The sequence below is a fragment of the Haliaeetus albicilla genome, chromosome 5, assembly GCF_947461875.1.
Source record: "Haliaeetus albicilla chromosome 5, bHalAlb1.1, whole genome shotgun sequence".
Taxonomy (NCBI): domain Eukaryota; kingdom Metazoa; phylum Chordata; class Aves; order Accipitriformes; family Accipitridae; genus Haliaeetus; species Haliaeetus albicilla.
The window spans coordinates 14,496,025-14,513,238 of NC_091487.1; the positions used below are offsets into that span (position 1 = coordinate 14,496,025).

Here is a 17,214-nt window from a genome sequence, read left to right on the forward strand (position 1 = left end):
GCCCGCTCCGCTCCCGGCCCGAGCCGGCCGGCCGCGGCTCCGTGTCCCCCTCCCCGGCGCCTGGCGAGAGTGGGGCCGGGGCCGCTCCGGCGCCGCTTCCCCCGGCCGCCTGCCCGGCGGGCGCGTTTTCCTGCCTGTCCGACCCCACCCTTCCCCGGGCTGGTGCTCCCTCCGGTAGTTTTTCTTTAAAAAAGAGGAAAAACCAACAAAAAGAGAAAGGCAAAGAGGGGGGGGTGGAGGACCCGGGGGCGCAGCGGTGAGCCGGCCCCGGCTGCGGCGGGAGGGCGGGGGGGAGCGGCCCCGTCCCTTTGTACCTGCCGTTTGAAGGCGCCAGGCGGCCCCGCATTGGCTGCGGCGGCCGCGGCTCCGGTAACCCGAGCCGGCGGCGGGGCGCGGCGCGGCGCGGCGCGGCGCACCGGGGCCCGGCCAGCGCCTAGCCCGGCAGCCAGCGGGGGAGGGCGGCGCTGGGCTGGGCTGGGCTCGGCGGGGCTCGGCGCGGCGCGGCGCCCCTCCGCTCCGCCGCCAGCAGCCGGCTCTCCTTCTCCGCCGCTCGGCTCGGCTGGGGCAGGGCCGCGCCTCCCTGCTCGGCAGGAGGTGGGACCAGCCCCGGCGCTGCCGCCCGCCTCCTCCGTCCCTCCCTCCCTCCCTCCCGAGGGCTGAGCCATTCCGGGAAGGCGCCGGCTCCCCCACCGCTCCTCGGCAGCGCCGCACCGGCATCGGCCGCCGCCGCGCCGGGCTCGGCCCCAACGTCGCCGCGGAGCTGCGGGCGAGCTGCGGCGGAGCGGGGCAGCGGCCGCGGCGGCGGGTGCGCGGTGCCCGGTCTCCCGCGGCGGGGAGCGGCGGGCGGCGGGAGGACAAGTGGACGGAGCGCCCGGCAGCGGGGCGGGGGGTGCCCGGCCGCCGCGTAGTTCTTTTGCCCGGGGTAAGTTGGCCGATCCCCCGCGGAGGCTTCGCCTGGGGGGGGCAGCGCTTGGCTCCCGGCTCCCCGCCGGCCCCAGCCCCCTTGGGGGGGCGCCTCCCCCCCCTTCCCCCCCCCCGGGTTGTTTTTTTTTTATTATTATTATTATGGGGTCTGTGGGGGAGCAGATCTTCCAGTCCAGCGTTGCTCTTCGTCGTCGTCCAACGCTCTGCGGAGAACTATAATATTTCTTCGCCGAGATGCTGCAGTGAATTTTAGTCCCAGGAAATCAGGCGAACAAAATAACCCGAGTAACCCGAACCATTTGTTACCGTGTGAGAGCAAACGCTGCCTAGGCACAGATGATGGCAAAAAATTCCCTGGAAGGGTCTAAAGAAGACCTGAGCAAAATTTCTGAAGAGGAGATGCTGAGGTGGAGCAAGGAAGAGCTGGTGAAAAGACTGAGGAAAGTGGAGAACGAAAAGATGAACTTAATGGTGGAACACGGCAACTTAATGAAGGACGTGAACCGGCGGCTGCAGCTCCACCTGCACGAGATCCGCGGGCTGAAGGAGGTGAACCAGAAGTTGCAGGACGACAACCAGGAGCTGAGGGAGCTCTGCTGCTTCTTGGACGACGACCGGCAGAAAGGCAAGAAGCTGTCGAGGGAATGGCAGCGCTTCGGGAGGCACACGGCCAGCGTGATGTGGAAGGAGGTGGGCATGTACCAGCAGAAGCTGAAGGACCTGGAGGCCAGGCAGGAGACCCTCCTGCGGGAGAACGTGGAGCTGAAGGAGATGGTGCTCATGCTGGACGAGGAGCGGAGCGGGGCCGGCTCGCGGAGCTCCATCGACAGCCAGGCCAGCCTGACCAACCTCAACGGCGGCTCGGCCACCAGGGACGTGGGGGACGGGAGCAGCACCTCCAGCACGGGCAGCGCGGGCAGCCCCGACCACCATCACCACCACCTCCACCACCACAAGGCCGGCGACAGCAAGGCCGGGGCCATGCGGAGGTCTATGGATGACCTGTCCGCGCCCCTGCACCACCGGAGCATCCCCAACGGCCTCAACGGTGAGCCTCTCCCCCTCCTAGCCTCGCCCCGTGCCGCCTCCCCTTGGCCCGTCCGGTGCCCCTTGGCTGCGGGGTGAGGGATGCCAGGGGAGGGGAGACCTCGCCACCCGTCCTCGGTGGCCCCTTCGGGAGAGCAGCCCCGGGGACCGGGGAGGGCACCCGTGGGCGGGGGCGGTGGTGCTCCTCGACTGTGGTAGCGACGTCTGGGGCTGAGGGCTGAGGGCTGGAGCCTTTTTTATCTGGAGGGTTGGGGTTTTGGTTGGTTGGTTTGGTTTGTTTTGGTTGGGGTTTTTTTTGACAAAAACTAGCCTGAGTCTTGAGGGTTAAACGAACACTGGTTTTCCCATCTCTTCCTCCTCCCTCTCTCTCCCCCTTCAAATACTTTGATTTACCTTTGGCTTGCTTGTTTGCTAAGATTGATAAAGAGCCTGGATGAGACTGTGGAAGCATCCGATGAAAGTGCAGGTCTGCCCCACAGAGCATCACCTGTTAGCTCCATGGGCTCTCCGGGCAGGCTGGCTCTGGCACGCTCAGCAGTCTAGGAGAGGTGCAACTCGTCTTCCCCATCATTCCCCCGCTCCACTTCAGAAACTGAAGGTTTGTTTGTAGAGAAGAGATTGCTCTCAAAGAGACGCTGTACTCACAATTTTGTTCAGCCTAGTCATTAAAGTTAGAAACGAGCTCCACTGTGAAATCGTGCCAAGCCTCCTCTGACAGTTTGTATTCAAGCAAAGTTTCTCCTGTTGTCTAATAGTGATCAGGCATTAAAATAGTAATACTGGAATATCTTTAAGATGGAGATTTTTTTTCTCTTTTGAGACCAAAAAGACCAAATACTTGACTTCTAGAAGGAGTGGTTTGGCCAAGAGGGTTCAACAGGAATCAAACCAGGCACCGATCTAATTAGTTGTGGTATGTAAGAGTCCTTTTAACGTTCTTAATCCTGTTTTCCAACTGGAGAGGGCTGTTTTCCGGTGGGGGTACCCCTTCCCCTCCTGCAAGCACAGAGATGGGGCTGGAGCCCCAGAGGTTGGCTCTGACTGCTGTCAGCAGTGGATGTGTTTACCAGACAACCGTGCCTTCAGCTCCCAGAGCTTTGGTGGCCCTGGTGGGACCAGGGAGTGCTGGTCCTTTTTCCAGTGGTTTGTGGCAAGTCCTTATGCCCCAAGAGATCTGAGGGCACGCAGCACCGATCAGCCCAGTTCTCAAGTTCATGAATTTGCCATGCGCGGTCCTGTTGTTGCAGCTGTGTGTCTCCACTCACAGCTGGAGGTGTTTGGGCCACCTCACCCAGTAGACAGGGATTGCTGGTTTCAAGGGTGATCCAGTCACCAGATGTTGCAGGGTACAGCAAACATCTTTAAATGTTTGTTGTTTTTTCTCTCTCTCTCTCTCCCCCCTAGTGCTGCGTAAATCAGAAGTATCTGGTTTGTAAATCTGCACATAGCTTCTGCTCCTGATGTGACTTGACTTTGTTTTCATAAAGCATTGATTGCTCTGCACAGAGGCCCGGAGAGCACTTGGCAGATATTGAATGTGCTGTTGCTGTTTTGGGACAGAAGGGGTTTGCAGTTCTGGTTTGTGAACCTTAGACCAGTCCCTTTTAGGTCTCTATAGCTGACTAGGACAAAGCCAGTTGAATTCATTCCTGTTAAGCCAGGGCTCTTGTGCAAATGGGACACCACCACGGCCTCAGAACTGTCCCTTAAATCCCGTGTGAGGCACCGTGGGATTCTTCGCGTGGGATTCAGGTCACCCCTGTCTGCATGAAGAGGAAAGTCTGCTTGCAGAGCTCAGTCCTCACTGCCGTCCTCAAACACTGTGTGTGGGACGGTGCACAGCACCATCATTCCGAGGGGACCGAGAGCCGAGTCTCATGTCCTGCCCTGTGTAGGGTAAGCGTAGGGAGGGGTGATAAAGCATCTGCACGTGTCTGTGTTTCCATGCGTGCCTCTGCACCCTTTCCCCTGCTCCTGTACAGAAAGGAGGAGGATGGGCTCAAGCAGTTCAGATGTGACCTCAGGTTTTAGTGACTGCTGGTTTTGGGGTGCCTGTGGAAGATGGTCTCTGTGGGAAGCACTGAAGCTAGCTCTTTGCTGGGAACCTGCGTGGATTCAATTCTGAGGGTGGGACAGATATGAGGAGCACTTTTAAAGCTAATAATCCTTGTAAAGGTGCAAACAAGTCTGATCTCTCCACTTAGGTAGTGAAGCTGTAAAATGACTTGAATAGTTGTCATTCTCAGATAGCATCGGTATTCAGCAAGGCCATTTCCCTGCCTGTGCCTTTGGAAATGCCTCTCAATACATATGCAAATACAAAGCTTATCAGGCCCCTTTTTTGACTGACAGCAACAAGTCTGGGAGGAGGCTTGCCTGGGACCAAGCAGCAATTCTGTTAAGCCTGTGACAATGTGGAAGAGCAGGGCAGGTGAACGTGAAAAACAAACCCAGGAGAACGCAGAGTCAAGTGGCAGTGGAGCTGTCAGGGAGCTGCCCTGGCAGTGAGCATCCTTCCATGTCTCCTGGTGCCATCTCTGCCTTCTGTGCATACAGCTTAGATCTCAGCCTTTTTATACTCTTTTCCTGATGATTCCCGCCCCCCAGCATAAAACGGAAGGGAGGAAGAGGAGAAAGTGTGGCCTTTCAGTTTTATGTTGCAAACTTCAGTCTGGTTTGCTGTTGTCTATGTCTTTAAAACACTGGATAACTAACCGGTGGATAAAGCAGAAACTGCTGGCCAGCTCAACTAATACGACAATAAACAGCCCTCATATACTTTCTTACAGAGGGTGGAGCGGGATCTCAAATGCATGCAGGGCAGAATTTAGCATCTATGGTAAGAACACAGCAGAAGCCTTGGACAACTGGTGGAGGCAAGGCACGGTGAGCTGTTTGCTAGAGCACTTTTGCATATGGAAAAGCAGAAAAGTCCTGAAATGTGCTGCCCCTGCTAGTGGTGTCAGCAGGGCTTTGTGTGGTGCTCTGCTTTTCTAGGTACTAAGCAGGACTGCTTCACTTGTTTAGTGCTTTTCTAAAGGAGTCAAGAGTATGGCGACTGTTAGACGCTCCTAGGGAGGTAGCTTTTTAATGAAAACTTAGCAAGCAAAGGTGGATTAAGTATTTCTCATTTTCTCTTAAGCAATCCTTTGGAAGTGAGTTGGTAAACCAGGACTTGATTTATTGGCCTCAGTGACCCACCCCAATGTGAGGTCATGAACTCTAGTTTTGTAACATGAATTAAGTATAAATGGTACGAGTTTAAAAAACAAAAAAACAAACCAACCTGCGATCCACCTTCGCTTCACTTCTCTGAAGTCTGTTTACTTTTATAAACTGGCTTTTTGGAAGTTGATAACCTGGAACCTGATGATTAATTATCTGCTTGTGGAAGATAAGGTAAGAAATACAGCTGATAATGTGAAAATGGCTAATATTAGATCACACATGTAATCTTACACAGCTCTGGATATTCCGCTGAGAGCCAAGAGGAAGTCTGCTCAATCTGAAAGTAAATGGTGTTTCCAGTCTCCATGTGTGAGCTGGGACCTGGGCTGCAGGACAGGGGCATCTCCAAGCTATGTGCCGGGACCTGGCCAGTTGCATCCATGTTGAGTGACATGCTGCAGTTCCCATAAATCTACCCACAGGTCCAGGGCTGAAATCCAGGCACAGTCACTGTGTTGTGCTTTTGAGTGCTTTGGCTTCCTTTTGTATGCACGGCAGGATTCTCTGTGTGCATAGGTGGTCTTTCTGCCTGTCCAGCTTTAGGCAGCCCCATTGGGGCGATGGCTATTGCTACTGCCTGGTTCCTGCCAGAATAAAATTTCCAAAAAAAAAAGAATTAAAAAAACCCAAACAGACAGCCACACTGGGTGATATTAACAGGACCTGGGGAAAGGAAAAAGCCTTCAGGTACCATAGGATATGTCCCTGGACTGCGAGGTATGTGGGAACATTGGGAGGAGTGACTTGAGGCTCCCTGAGGCCAGGGCAACAGCTTCCACTGGTTTTAGCCTTATCTGGATCTGACTGGGACAACTGTTTATCCATCTGCAAGCCTGGAGGCATACAGACTCACTAGGTGGTGATGTGCCTGGGACAAAATCCTGTGCATGCAGGCAAAGCTTTCAGGCTTTAATGTCCACCCCCCCATCAACTGAATGTTGTTAGAACTTCTCCTTCACCTTCTACTGAAGCTGTTTGCTCTGGGTTCCCAAAATGGGCATTTGCTTTATTCCAGTTGGGTAAAATGTTAATGCAGTTCTTTATCAATGTGAACAGTTGTTTTGTTTTGTTGTTGTTGTTTTTTTAATTTTTAAAACACTTAAGTCAACACTTAAAAAGTGGTCAGAGAGGCCCAGGAGAAAGCCATGGATATGGCAGATAGCCTGTAGTAGCAGAGACATTAATCCGTGGCCTCTTGCTGTTGTCTGCTCCAGTGGAAGAAGAATGGTCTCTCTGGGTGAGGGGGTGGGAAGATCTCTGCTTCTATTGATTCCCACTTGTAAATGTCCACATATTTACCTAGAGGGTACGATATATTGCAGTTAAAATGGTGGCAAAGAGAAATGGCTGTTCCCTGTGGGTTGGTATTGATCGGACATGCAGCTACCCTGTACTTATTTCTCATCTTCTTCACACACCCTTTAGGCCAAAGTCCTTTGTTTTTATTAGCTTATTTGTAATCAATATACGTATTATTTACTGTGACGTATTAATGAGGCCTTTGAGATGAGAAGAGGCAGGGGCAGAAGCAAAGGGTGAGGTTCATCCCATTTAATCTGAGATATCTCCAATATAGACTTTTAACGTCTGCATCCCCTTGGGCTTCCTTTATCGGTCATGTGGAGAAAGGCACTTTGGTGTCATGATTTATGGCAGCTATGTCTGCTTTGGAGGGAGAAGAGTTGTACGCTAATTGTGCTCTTTCTGCTGATGGGAAGGCAGCCTGGATGGCTAGTTTATATGCAGCCATCTAAAGTCAGGTGAGATCAGTCCTATTTGAGGTGTTATGGTGACCACTGTCCACTCTTCCAGTGCAGCTGTGCTAGCCCTGGTGAAAGAGAGGAAATCACCTTTCTCGGCAGCAGTCAGAAGTCACCCCTTGCAGTTCCCAGGCTGCCTGGGCACAGCAGCCTGGCTCAGAGAAAGCCCTCTTCTCTGCGATGGAGACCTGTCAGAGCTCAGTGGTCCCTGCTGTGCTTAAGCAGAGGTTTGGCTACTTGACCAACTAATGTCTTTCTTATATCAAGGGCACTTTTCATTCTCTGAACACTGCTTTAACTTTTCTTTTTTTGATACTGCCATACTTAACCTGTCAGTATTTTTGGTGCTGTAGGCTGCTACGTACAGGTTCCTCGTGATTAAGCCAGGAAACCTGCCCTGGGCTGGTACACTATATGTAAGACACCTGTAGAAAAACCTGTTTCCATCTCTTCTGTAAGTTCAATGAGTTCTGCTAATAGGCTTATCAATGCTGAGGTCTCAGACACTAAGGGTATGGCTTGAGTTTCTTGTAGCCAGTAGTTGTTGGCCACTTGTCCGAGGGGCTTCAGTGGACTTGAGGCATCTTTGTCATTGCGCGCTCCTGCCTTCGTGCTGGGGCACAGCCTGTGTGCCAGCTGCTACGCTCCCAAACTTCAGGGTAGCTGGTGTCCCTGAAAACAAGGCTCAAGATGCTTAAACTAGGTGCTAAAATTGGGCCATATCTAGAAATATATTCTCCATAGCAGTGTCTTCTAATTTTGTTTTCCTCTTTCAATTTTCTAGAGAGGTATCTTGTTCTCAGCTGTCCCGTTGAAGGAAAAAACTTGTATTGATTAAAAGACAATTTTCTATGGGCCTTTGATGGAATTATCCACTTACACTTGTCAAAAGCAATCAAAATAAGGGGAATAAACTGTGTTGGTTACATGTAAATGATTTGGTCCTCTGGAGGCATTTCATCAAATAAAGCTGAGGATCAAATTAAGTGGTGATCTAATTAAGTGGCAGGCATGGGAACCCAAAATGCAGCCTTGGCAGGTGTTACACTCGGTGGGTGTGTGCGGAGATGAGGGACATGAACACTAACACTAACAGAAGTGTTACATCTGAAAGCTCGAGGGTTAATGCTTTTGTGGGGACAAGGCTGAGCACATCCATGCAACCTGGGTGATACTGGAGGCCCAACCTGGGAGGCACTGGGCTTTTTATCTGCCCCAGCATGGCTGTGGCCTTGCTTGCATCTCACACAGACATATCCTTGGCAGGGTCTGCTGATGTTGTCCCCTCGGGCTGCCCTTGTGGCATCCTTCTGTACTGGGGCTGCCCCTTTGGAGACTCTGAGATGGGCAATGGCTGATCTCACTGGGCAGCGAGATGGAGGTGAGGTGCTTAAACTGGCAAAAATGTCTGGTATACCACATTCGAAGGTGTGGAGCGAGGCAAATGGAAAAATTTGTAAGCCCATTTAAAATACACTGAAAACGCTTGACCCCAGGAAGGCTGAAGTTCTTTTCATGCTCTTACTCAGGCCTTAATGCATCCCACTGCAAAACACACGACGTTGCTTGCCTGGAACAGGGAAGGTTTGGGGGCTGCACTTCCAGTTTTCCTGCGAATTAGCAGCGACTCGCTGGGTTTGCTTTTGCGTTCTGTATTTTTAACCTGACTTTTTGTCTGCCAGCCAGAATTCATCCTGCCCTGTCGCCAAATGTCATCATCCCCTTGTGGTTAACTTGCTGCAATTCATGAAACACTTGGCTGCCATAAATAGTTATGTGCAGAGGTTCCTCCACACGCGGAGCGGGCAGAAATTCGCAGGCAGTGCTGCTAGGCACTCGCACACTAACATGTCCACCAAGAGAAAGTTGACCCACTTCTGCAAATAGATAACTCATGGCAGAAAAAGTAACACTGTCTCAGAGAATCTGTCTTCCCCTTGCCTACTGAATTGTGAAGCAAAAAGCAAGCCAGCTCCATCTTCTGAATTAACAGCAATGTGAGCACCATACTCCCCATTGAAATGAGAGTGTGTAAATCAGCCCTTGATCTGAGGAGGGCTTAAAATGGCCGCAACTCATTTGTGATTTTTTTTTTCAATATAATGACTGCTTTTGTTAGTGAATGAGGTGTGTGGAGTTCAGGACTCAGCTGCTCTTAGGCATTGGGAAACATTTATCACCATGGCAGTTGAACGCTGCTGTACAGGTTATTTTGAACACTTTTCTCGTGACTCATGTCTGGGCCGAGACCGTTTATGCCAGGTTGCTTTGGTCCCCATGCATGCAGGCATATGTATACTCTTCCTTCCCTTAAATTGCTTCTTGCCTTGGTATTTGGCCCTCTCAGGAAGCTCACTGCTTGTGCTGACTTCTTACGTCTCCAAGCAGTGGTGGTGCCAAATGTTCACCTTGCTCAGGGACTCTCCTGCAAAGGTTCTTTCTGAAAGATAGTCCTTGTGAAGTAGATTACAGGCTATTTATCGGTTGGATTTGAGACTGGGGGACTCCAAAGCACTGTGCTAAGCGCTGTCAGTATTGGGGCCGTGTCGCCTGGCTTAGCAAGTGGCTGTAGACCCTCCACTTCAGGGATCTTGTGGTGAGATTGAAGCGGTCCTAAATCCGATGTGAATTATCTCGTCATCCGCATGGGCTTCTCCTGCAGGCTTGTAGGGCAGGATGTCTCCTGTTTGCCTGGGGTGGATGTGGTGGGAGAGGGCTGTGGTGTCTGTAGCGGAGGGAGCACTGGCGGCGAGTGCCGGGCTTATGGCATCAGGGCTTTGGCCAGCTGTAAACCGCAGTCGCAGGGTGACACGCTAGCTGTCTTGTGTGGTTGTGTCAGCCCCGGCTTGCTGGCAGAATTAGTTCAATCAAAGCTGGAGCGCTCTGAAAAGCCCTTCAGACGTTGCGCCGTCTGCCAGCTCCGTGCAGTGACGCTCAGGACTGCATGCTGCTGCCTTTCCCCCGTTTCATCCCCAAACTCCTCTGCTCCTGGGGTTTCATTTGCAGGCCAGGGAGTCAGCGGCATTTAAATGTTTGTGGGAGATGGAGGATGGAGTGTGTAAAGCAAATGGATGGAGCAGGGCTCAGGCTGGGACGCGAGAAGAGATACTTTGCTGCTGTTCAAACCGTCTCCTGGGCAGTAGGATGCTTCAGGGCTGCCCATGCCTGGGGTTTGGCGGCTGTGTCTGACCTGCCCGTGCCTTCCTGGGACAACGAAACGAGGGCACGTGGTGCTGAGAGCCCCGCTTTGGCGCGGAGAGGGTGCTGCTCTGTCTTGTCGCTGCAGAAGACCCGTGGAGATGAAAGGAGCGGGCAAAAGGACCACTCAAAGTAGAGCAGTAAAACCAAACCATTATTTCAGAAAAGAAGAAAAAGTAAGCCTTACAGCATTTCCAGTCCCCAAAGCTTAATATTTCTATGGAAACCAAAGCAGCAGGAGGCTTGCTGTCAGTCTCTGATCCAATGGGGTTGACTAGATTTAAAAAATGTTTGTCCTTCCCCACATCTTCCATCCTGGATCATCTGAAGACAGGTTTGCTGTGTATCACAAATGCAAGGTTAAAACCTGCATTCGTGGTTTCCGACTCTCCATTAAGTGCTAAGCAGTCTCTGGAGGGTTGGCATCCATCTTTCATCTGCAGTTTTTTACTTGCTAAGGTACATTTCATTCACTCTCTGACACTGATAATGCCTTGTCCTATAAATGCCACTCCTGTGACACCATGCTCCTTGAAGGATGGCTGTGACTTTGTATCAGGCCGTGGACCGTCAGTGGTGTGGTCCATCTCAGTGCCCAGTGAAGTTACAGTGGGGACACTGTTCCTCCTTCTTCCCCCAGCTTTATATGCTGAGCATGATGCCATATGGTCTGGAATATCCCTCTGGTCAGTCGGGGTCAGCTGTCCTGGCTGTGTCCCCTCCCAACTCCTTGTGCACCCCCAGCCTCCTCGCTGGTGGGGTGGGCTGAGGAGGCCCTGACTCTGTGTAAGCATTGCTCAGCAATAACTAAAACATCCCTGAATTATCAACACCGTTTTCAGCAGAATCCAAAACATAGCCCCATTCTAGCTACTATGAAGAAAATTAACTCTATCCCAGACAAAACCAGCATGGACTTGAATGGAGTTAAGACTTGGACTCTTTACACTTGCTTTAGTCTTTTATTCAAAGGAAATCCATAATGTCTTTAATCTCCAGCAATGGACATAATCTGGCTTATTTAGGTAATAGTCCACTTGATTTTTGTGTAGCCAGAGGACTATCCTGATTATATATATGTGCAGCTATTTACCATTGTCATGTTGATGTTTTCACTGGTTTCCCCCCATTTTTTGTTTATAGTAGGATCTACTAGAGATGGCTCCAAGACAACCTACATGAAAGTCCACTGCTTTATGCCAGAGTAGCATTGTCAGATGCTAGCAAAGTATCAGTAATAAAAAATAACTCATTTTGGTTGATGCTGAATCTTTTTCAGCTCCTAACAAAGGTGTTAAAAAAAATCTTATTTTTATGTACAATCTTAAAGCACTTTTGTGATGTACAGTATTCTTTTGTCTTCCTGGTTTCATTTTCTTATCTCCCTTACTGGCATTTGCAGTCTCATATTTATATATTTCCCAGCAGCTGAATATAACTTTGATCTATGCTTTGGATCTGCGGAGCTTTTAATCCCTTTCCACTGAGTTAAAAGCTTGTTTGCTGTTGAATGTGATACATAGTTATAGGTTATATGATCTTCACCAGTGGCTCATGCATTGCACAGAGATGGCATATTGTGAAAAACTCTGATAAAATGTCCCCTTGTTCGTTTTCCTGATTGCAACTCAAACCCAGTATGGGACTAAAAGTCAGTCGTTCGCTCCTGTGCAGACTGCTGATACACCTGTCCTTTGCTGTTACGTATACCTATGTACTCGCTTGCTTTATTTCAGTTATTCATTCATTTCTTTGTGATGTTTATTTTTGAAGCTACAAACCCGTTGAGTACTTCAGCCAGTGCAGCAGGCTTTCTGTCTTCCAATTCTGATAACACTTGCGGTGTTTTCCCTTTTCATCTTCTTAACTGCTTGTTAGACCTCTTAAAAGATGGGTATCAGTTTTTAAAGCCTGCGCATTTATTCCTCTTTGATGTCTTGAAACACGATAATGTACACCTTGTTTGTGGAGATCTTCTCTTCTGGAGTGGCTGCAGGTTCCATCTCCGGAAAAATGATGATTTCTGCAGCTCTCAGTCCTCCAGGCTGTGTTGGTGTAGCTGCACCTGTGTGACTGTATTCAACCATGTTCTGAAAGTTGTTCTTTTTGAGGTTTTGGTGTAGCTATTTGCTTTCTGGATTCTGAGCAGTTTATTGGGAAGTCTCCCATGCTTGTCTCCTGGCCTCTTGTAAAAGTACGGTCCTCTTTTTACGAGGTCCGTTAAGACTGTTGTTTTAGGTGTAAGCTTTAAAATAACGAAGGATGGATGGTTTTGCAACTTAAAGCACTGGATGGGGACGCAGATTTGGTGGCTTTCTCACTGTGACATGACTTTCTGATGTAGTCTTAGGTAAGTGATGTGATCTGTGATTCTCCTTTTATACAACCAGGATGATAGTTTTCCTTCATTTTCTCCAAGTTTTTTGTGGTTCATTGGGTCATCTTATAACATGCTCATACAGTGCTCAACACAATTAGACCCCTACCTCCGATGGGGCCTCTAACCATTGCTATGATACCAGTGATAACAAACAACACAGGTTTTGAGTTATAATGAGCTAGCAAAGAAGGAGCAGCCTTTATAGTAACTCCAGACATTTCTAATTCCCAGTTTTGGAGTTGCTTCAAATCCTGTTTCAACTTTCCTGGGATAAAAGCGCTGTACGTGTTGGGGTGCTTCTTTCTGTATTGTATATACTCCTCAGGACCACAGGATGATGAAGTATGGACAGTCTCCAGCCAGCTGTCAAAACCAGAAATTTGTCAAATAATAATAATTCCTCTCCCAAATGAGAAGAGAAGGAGCAAAGTAAGATAAAGAGCAGTGTTTGTCTCTCCACAGCCAGAGACAAGTGCAGAAAGATGCTGCTGCTGTCACAGCAACAGGTTACCTCGCTATCTTTCAGAGAGTAGGGACAGCATTTGTTGTTATTTCAGCTCATCCCATCTGCACTGCCCAGATGAGTCTCATATTATAGATGTGTATTTAAAATGCTGTTTATCTGGCAACGTAGTGCAGTTTCAGCTGAGGTGAAGAACCACAACTGTGAAGCGGACAGGTCCTTGTTGTCATGTTGCTCCCCGTGTCACTGCAAAGCAGCGGTGTCTTTGCCATAATTGCTGAAGACACCTTTCTTCTTTCCAATTAAATTCTTACCTCATCGCTTGATAGCTCTATTTCTGATGCTGGTAATTTGGTAACTCCTAACAAGCCCTGGCTGAAAAGTCATCAAAGTCGCTCTTGGGTGTGAACCCAATGTTTCTTAACCACCTTTGGTTTTTATTCCCATATGTGTAGTGGAATTTGTATGGAGGATCTATTTGTCAGGGTATCACCGAATCATTAGGAGGATGACAAGACCACAGTAACTCTTCCTAGGCAATTATGTATGAAGGGTTGTCAGTATGAGTAGTATGGGAAGTTAAAAGCCTTAATTTTCATTTGGAATTGAAACCCTAATGACTTTCCACTCCCACAGCTCATAAAAACCTTGTTTCAACCTCAAGTTGACCAAGAAAAGGGGGGGGGGGCTTTTATTGCAGACTCTTTTGCGCAGGATTTTTATGAAAAAGCAGATTTATGAGTCACTGTTCTTTGTATAAAAGATAATTACTGGAGTATGAACCTCAGAAAAGTGACATTTTATGACTTCGCCGCTAGCCACGCAGTGTGAGCTTTTGCTTTCTCTCTTTTCAGTTAGTTAAGTTAAACAACATCTTGGTTTGAAAGGACTAATTATATTCCTGTTTGTTGTTTGCCTTGTATGCTAAATGTTTTCTATATGTAAAGCTAAGCAGTGGGGTGGGAGAGAGAAAGGATCACCCCAAATGAATGCTATTTAATTATTTAAAATGATGGGTGTAGATCCTGTGGGGCTAAGTGGATTGTTGTATTCAGCCACATCCATCACTTGCATTGTAGTGAGGAAGAGAAACTGGATCACGCAAATCCTTTTGTAAAGCCTAGGCGCGTAATTAAGTTCCTCTGGAAATTTGTTCTTTAAAAACACATTCCTCTAAACAGCAATGTTGTTTAATCCATGCTTAAATGTAAAGCTATGTGTTTATCCACTTCTGTGTGTTTTGTTGGTTTTTTTTTCTGTAAGTAAAGGGAGCGTTTTGTAACGCAATAGCATCTGCTGCCAATGCAAGTGAGACCTGAGGGTGGGTGAGTACGTAGAGGTGGCATGTGCAGGTCACAGTCCGTCCTGCTTTGGCTCTGCAGTGGGAGGTCGAGAGTTTGCACAACAGCAAACGATCTGGAGCGTCTCCGTTGTTGGGGATCCACCTGAGATACCTGAACAGCGTCTTCTGTTCAAAGGACAGGTGCTCAGCATTTTCAGGGTATTAAGTATTCTGAACACGATTCCGCCTTTGCTCTTGGCAGTGTCTGAGGGGACTAGCTAATTTTCTTGGCCATGGGGCTGTGTACTTGAGCAAGCGTCACTGCAGAGCTGTAAATGCCCTCCGTCTGTGACAGCATAGGTCCAACAAGCTTTCTGATCCCACAGCTGTGCAGACAAGTCTGCTCGGAGTCCTGCAAGATGAGGAACGGATCACGTAAACAGCAGCTGATGCAGTTGTTGGAAAGGCCTCTATTTTTCCTTTCAGCCCGTTATAGCATCTTGGCCAGGTTGGACAGGGAAGGTTTCCGATGGAAAATCTGCTGCCCTGTCCTTTCATTCTGCCTTATTTGGATAAAAATGAGAGGGCTGTCCTTTTTTTATTTTTTTTATTTGGCAGTTCAAAGTGAAGCAAATGCAATATTTTTGGGAAAGGCTTGGAACTGGCCTTGTAAAAGGAATGTTACCTAAAGGGTAAAACTCCCTGACTCTGTTATGTTTAAGGATGGCAATATTTGAATTTGACCTATTATTTTTAAATGAGAGATTTCATATCTGGATTTAAACCAGCCCCGTATCAAACACAAAGGGACGGGGTTGTTCCATCAAAACCACCATCTGTAGAGCCGGAGGGAAGGGCTGGGCGGTATGGAGCGCGTGGCCTGGCCTGGGGGGCTGCGGAGGTGCCGACCTCCTGGACCTGCTGCAGGAGGGTAGAGAGTAAGAGGGCAGTGGAGGGGAGAACTTCTGTCGAGCTCCGATGAAGCTCTCAAGCAGCCCCTGTGCTGAGCTGCGGGGGGAGATGTCCTCACGGTGGGTGAGGGGTGGGCAGCAAGAGTTGCCTGCCTAGCTCAGGATGGAGTTGGAGACCACTGCGAAGCGGTGTGGCAGCAGCCCGAAGGACGAGATGGAGTAAATGAGTCCAAAGATGTGGTTTGGGAGCTAGCTGTTATTTTTAACTGCCGATTTCATTGAACTGGATTGAACTCCCTTCAGCACAGCATTGATGATGGTGCCTGGAGCTATAAAGATTGTATTTTGATCAGCAAGTCAAAAGCAAGTCTACCACTAGTTATGAATACATTTTCAGAATTGCAAGCAAAGGAGATCCCAGAATAATAATGGGCAGAAAAAGTTGCCAGAAGGAACCAGTTTCCTCAATAAATGCTGGAGGAGGTGTAGACCTGAACTTTGCACTCCTTCCCATCTCAGCTTTTTAAAAATGTGCAAACAGATCTAGTACCTGGGTTTTGAACCTGTTGAAATCCTGAGTAGACAGAATGCAAGATGGCAGGAAACCCAATAATGATGGGGTTTTGAAAATATAAATGGTTCAGTTGTAGATGGGTGGGATAAGTGAGGGAAAAAAGTGCATGTGTGTCCTGTGCTGTATGTGGTTGACCCAGTTGGTTATTCAATGATGGAGTCGGATGTGTATGTTTCGAATGACAGATCTGGGTTCTGAAGTGCTTATGATTAGATTAAGACAGTGTAGTAAACCTTAATGGTGCATGAAAAGCTACTGCTGGATTTGCAGTAATACGTACTTTTCTGCCTTAGAACAGCATGAATAATACTTTATGGTTGTATAACTCCTTCCAGACAAGGAGTCTAGGAGTGCTTTGTAAACGCTAATGAGTTTGGCCTCATAGCATATTTATAAGCCTGAGAAGTAGTATTATTCCCCTTTTTTATGGTTTGGATGTTGACTAGCCTAAGTATGCAAAGAGCAGGGAACAGAGCTTTCATCTTCCAATCCTCAGTCCTGGGCCTTATCTGCAGGACTCGGTAGGCTTTCTAAGTGTGTCTGGGGCGTGCTCAGAAATTTACTGCAGATTCAATCCAGCAAAAGGGTTGTTTTTTGCAAACCTCTGGGTATCCTTTGTAAAGCAAAAAGCATTGTAATTATTTGACGGTAATTTCTTGCTCGCCTTTTTGTTCTACAGCAGCAGAGATTGAAGCTAATCCTCAACTGGAGTGAAATCAGTTTGGGCATTATGAATATATTGTTTCCTTGCCCAGAACAAAGAGGCTAAGCTAATGTGAATGAAAACTCCTGTTATCTTTACATGGGAGTTGCAGGTGGGTAAGGAATGTGAGGTCAGCTGGGATGGGGAGCAGATAATTACCTGTGTCAAAGGGCAGTGAGAGTGATGCCTGTGAAAAACGCCTTGCAAAGTAGGTGGGATCAGGCACTGCAATGGGCACACACAGATTTTTCTCTAGCAGCTTCTTCAGTTGTTCATCCCCGAATGTCTTAGTTATTTGTACAGATTTATGTAGTGGGATGTTCTGCAACATGAGCATTGTGTGCATTGTAGATAAATTTTATAAATATTTTGTGTGTGAATTCAGTGTTTGGTGACAACTGCCAGGAAGACAGTTCTAGAGGGAGAAGTCCCTTTTTAGCTGTAGGATAAGCATATGCAAGCAGATATTTCACATACTGCTTTCACATTCCTAACTTGAAAAGCTGCTTCCAGACCTCAGTGCTTTTTCATGGACCGGAGACCAGTAAGGATGCCAGCAAGGAGTCTGGAAAGTTCTAGATGTGGAGGTGGTGATCTTTGTGATGTGGCCATGCATTTGCTAGCAGGCTGGGTTGTTAGAATGAGCAGCATTTGTGGTCTCAGATCATAGTATCATAGAATAGTTTGAGTTGGAAGGGACCTTTAAAGGTCATCTAGTCCAACCCCCCTGCAATGAGCAGGGAC

General features: G+C 48.7%; 1 protein-coding gene across 2 annotated transcripts in view; it reads left to right on the plus strand.

Moving 5' to 3' along the window:
* Positions 1-478: 478 nt before the first annotated feature.
* CCDC85C (coiled-coil domain containing 85C) overlaps positions 479-17,214 on the plus strand; it is a 114,591-nt gene continuing 97,855 nt past the window's right edge. Inside the window, exons 1-2 of one of the 2 annotated variants that reach the window (XM_069783508.1) lie at positions 479-922; positions 1,087-1,972. In XM_069783508.1, coding sequence (XP_069639609.1) covers positions 1,261-1,972 — 712 coding nt within the window. In that variant the 5' untranslated portion in view covers positions 479-922; positions 1,087-1,260. Of the gene's footprint in view, positions 1,973-17,214 lie in introns of both variants that reach the window. The other variant, XM_069783507.1, reaches the window with a different exon arrangement.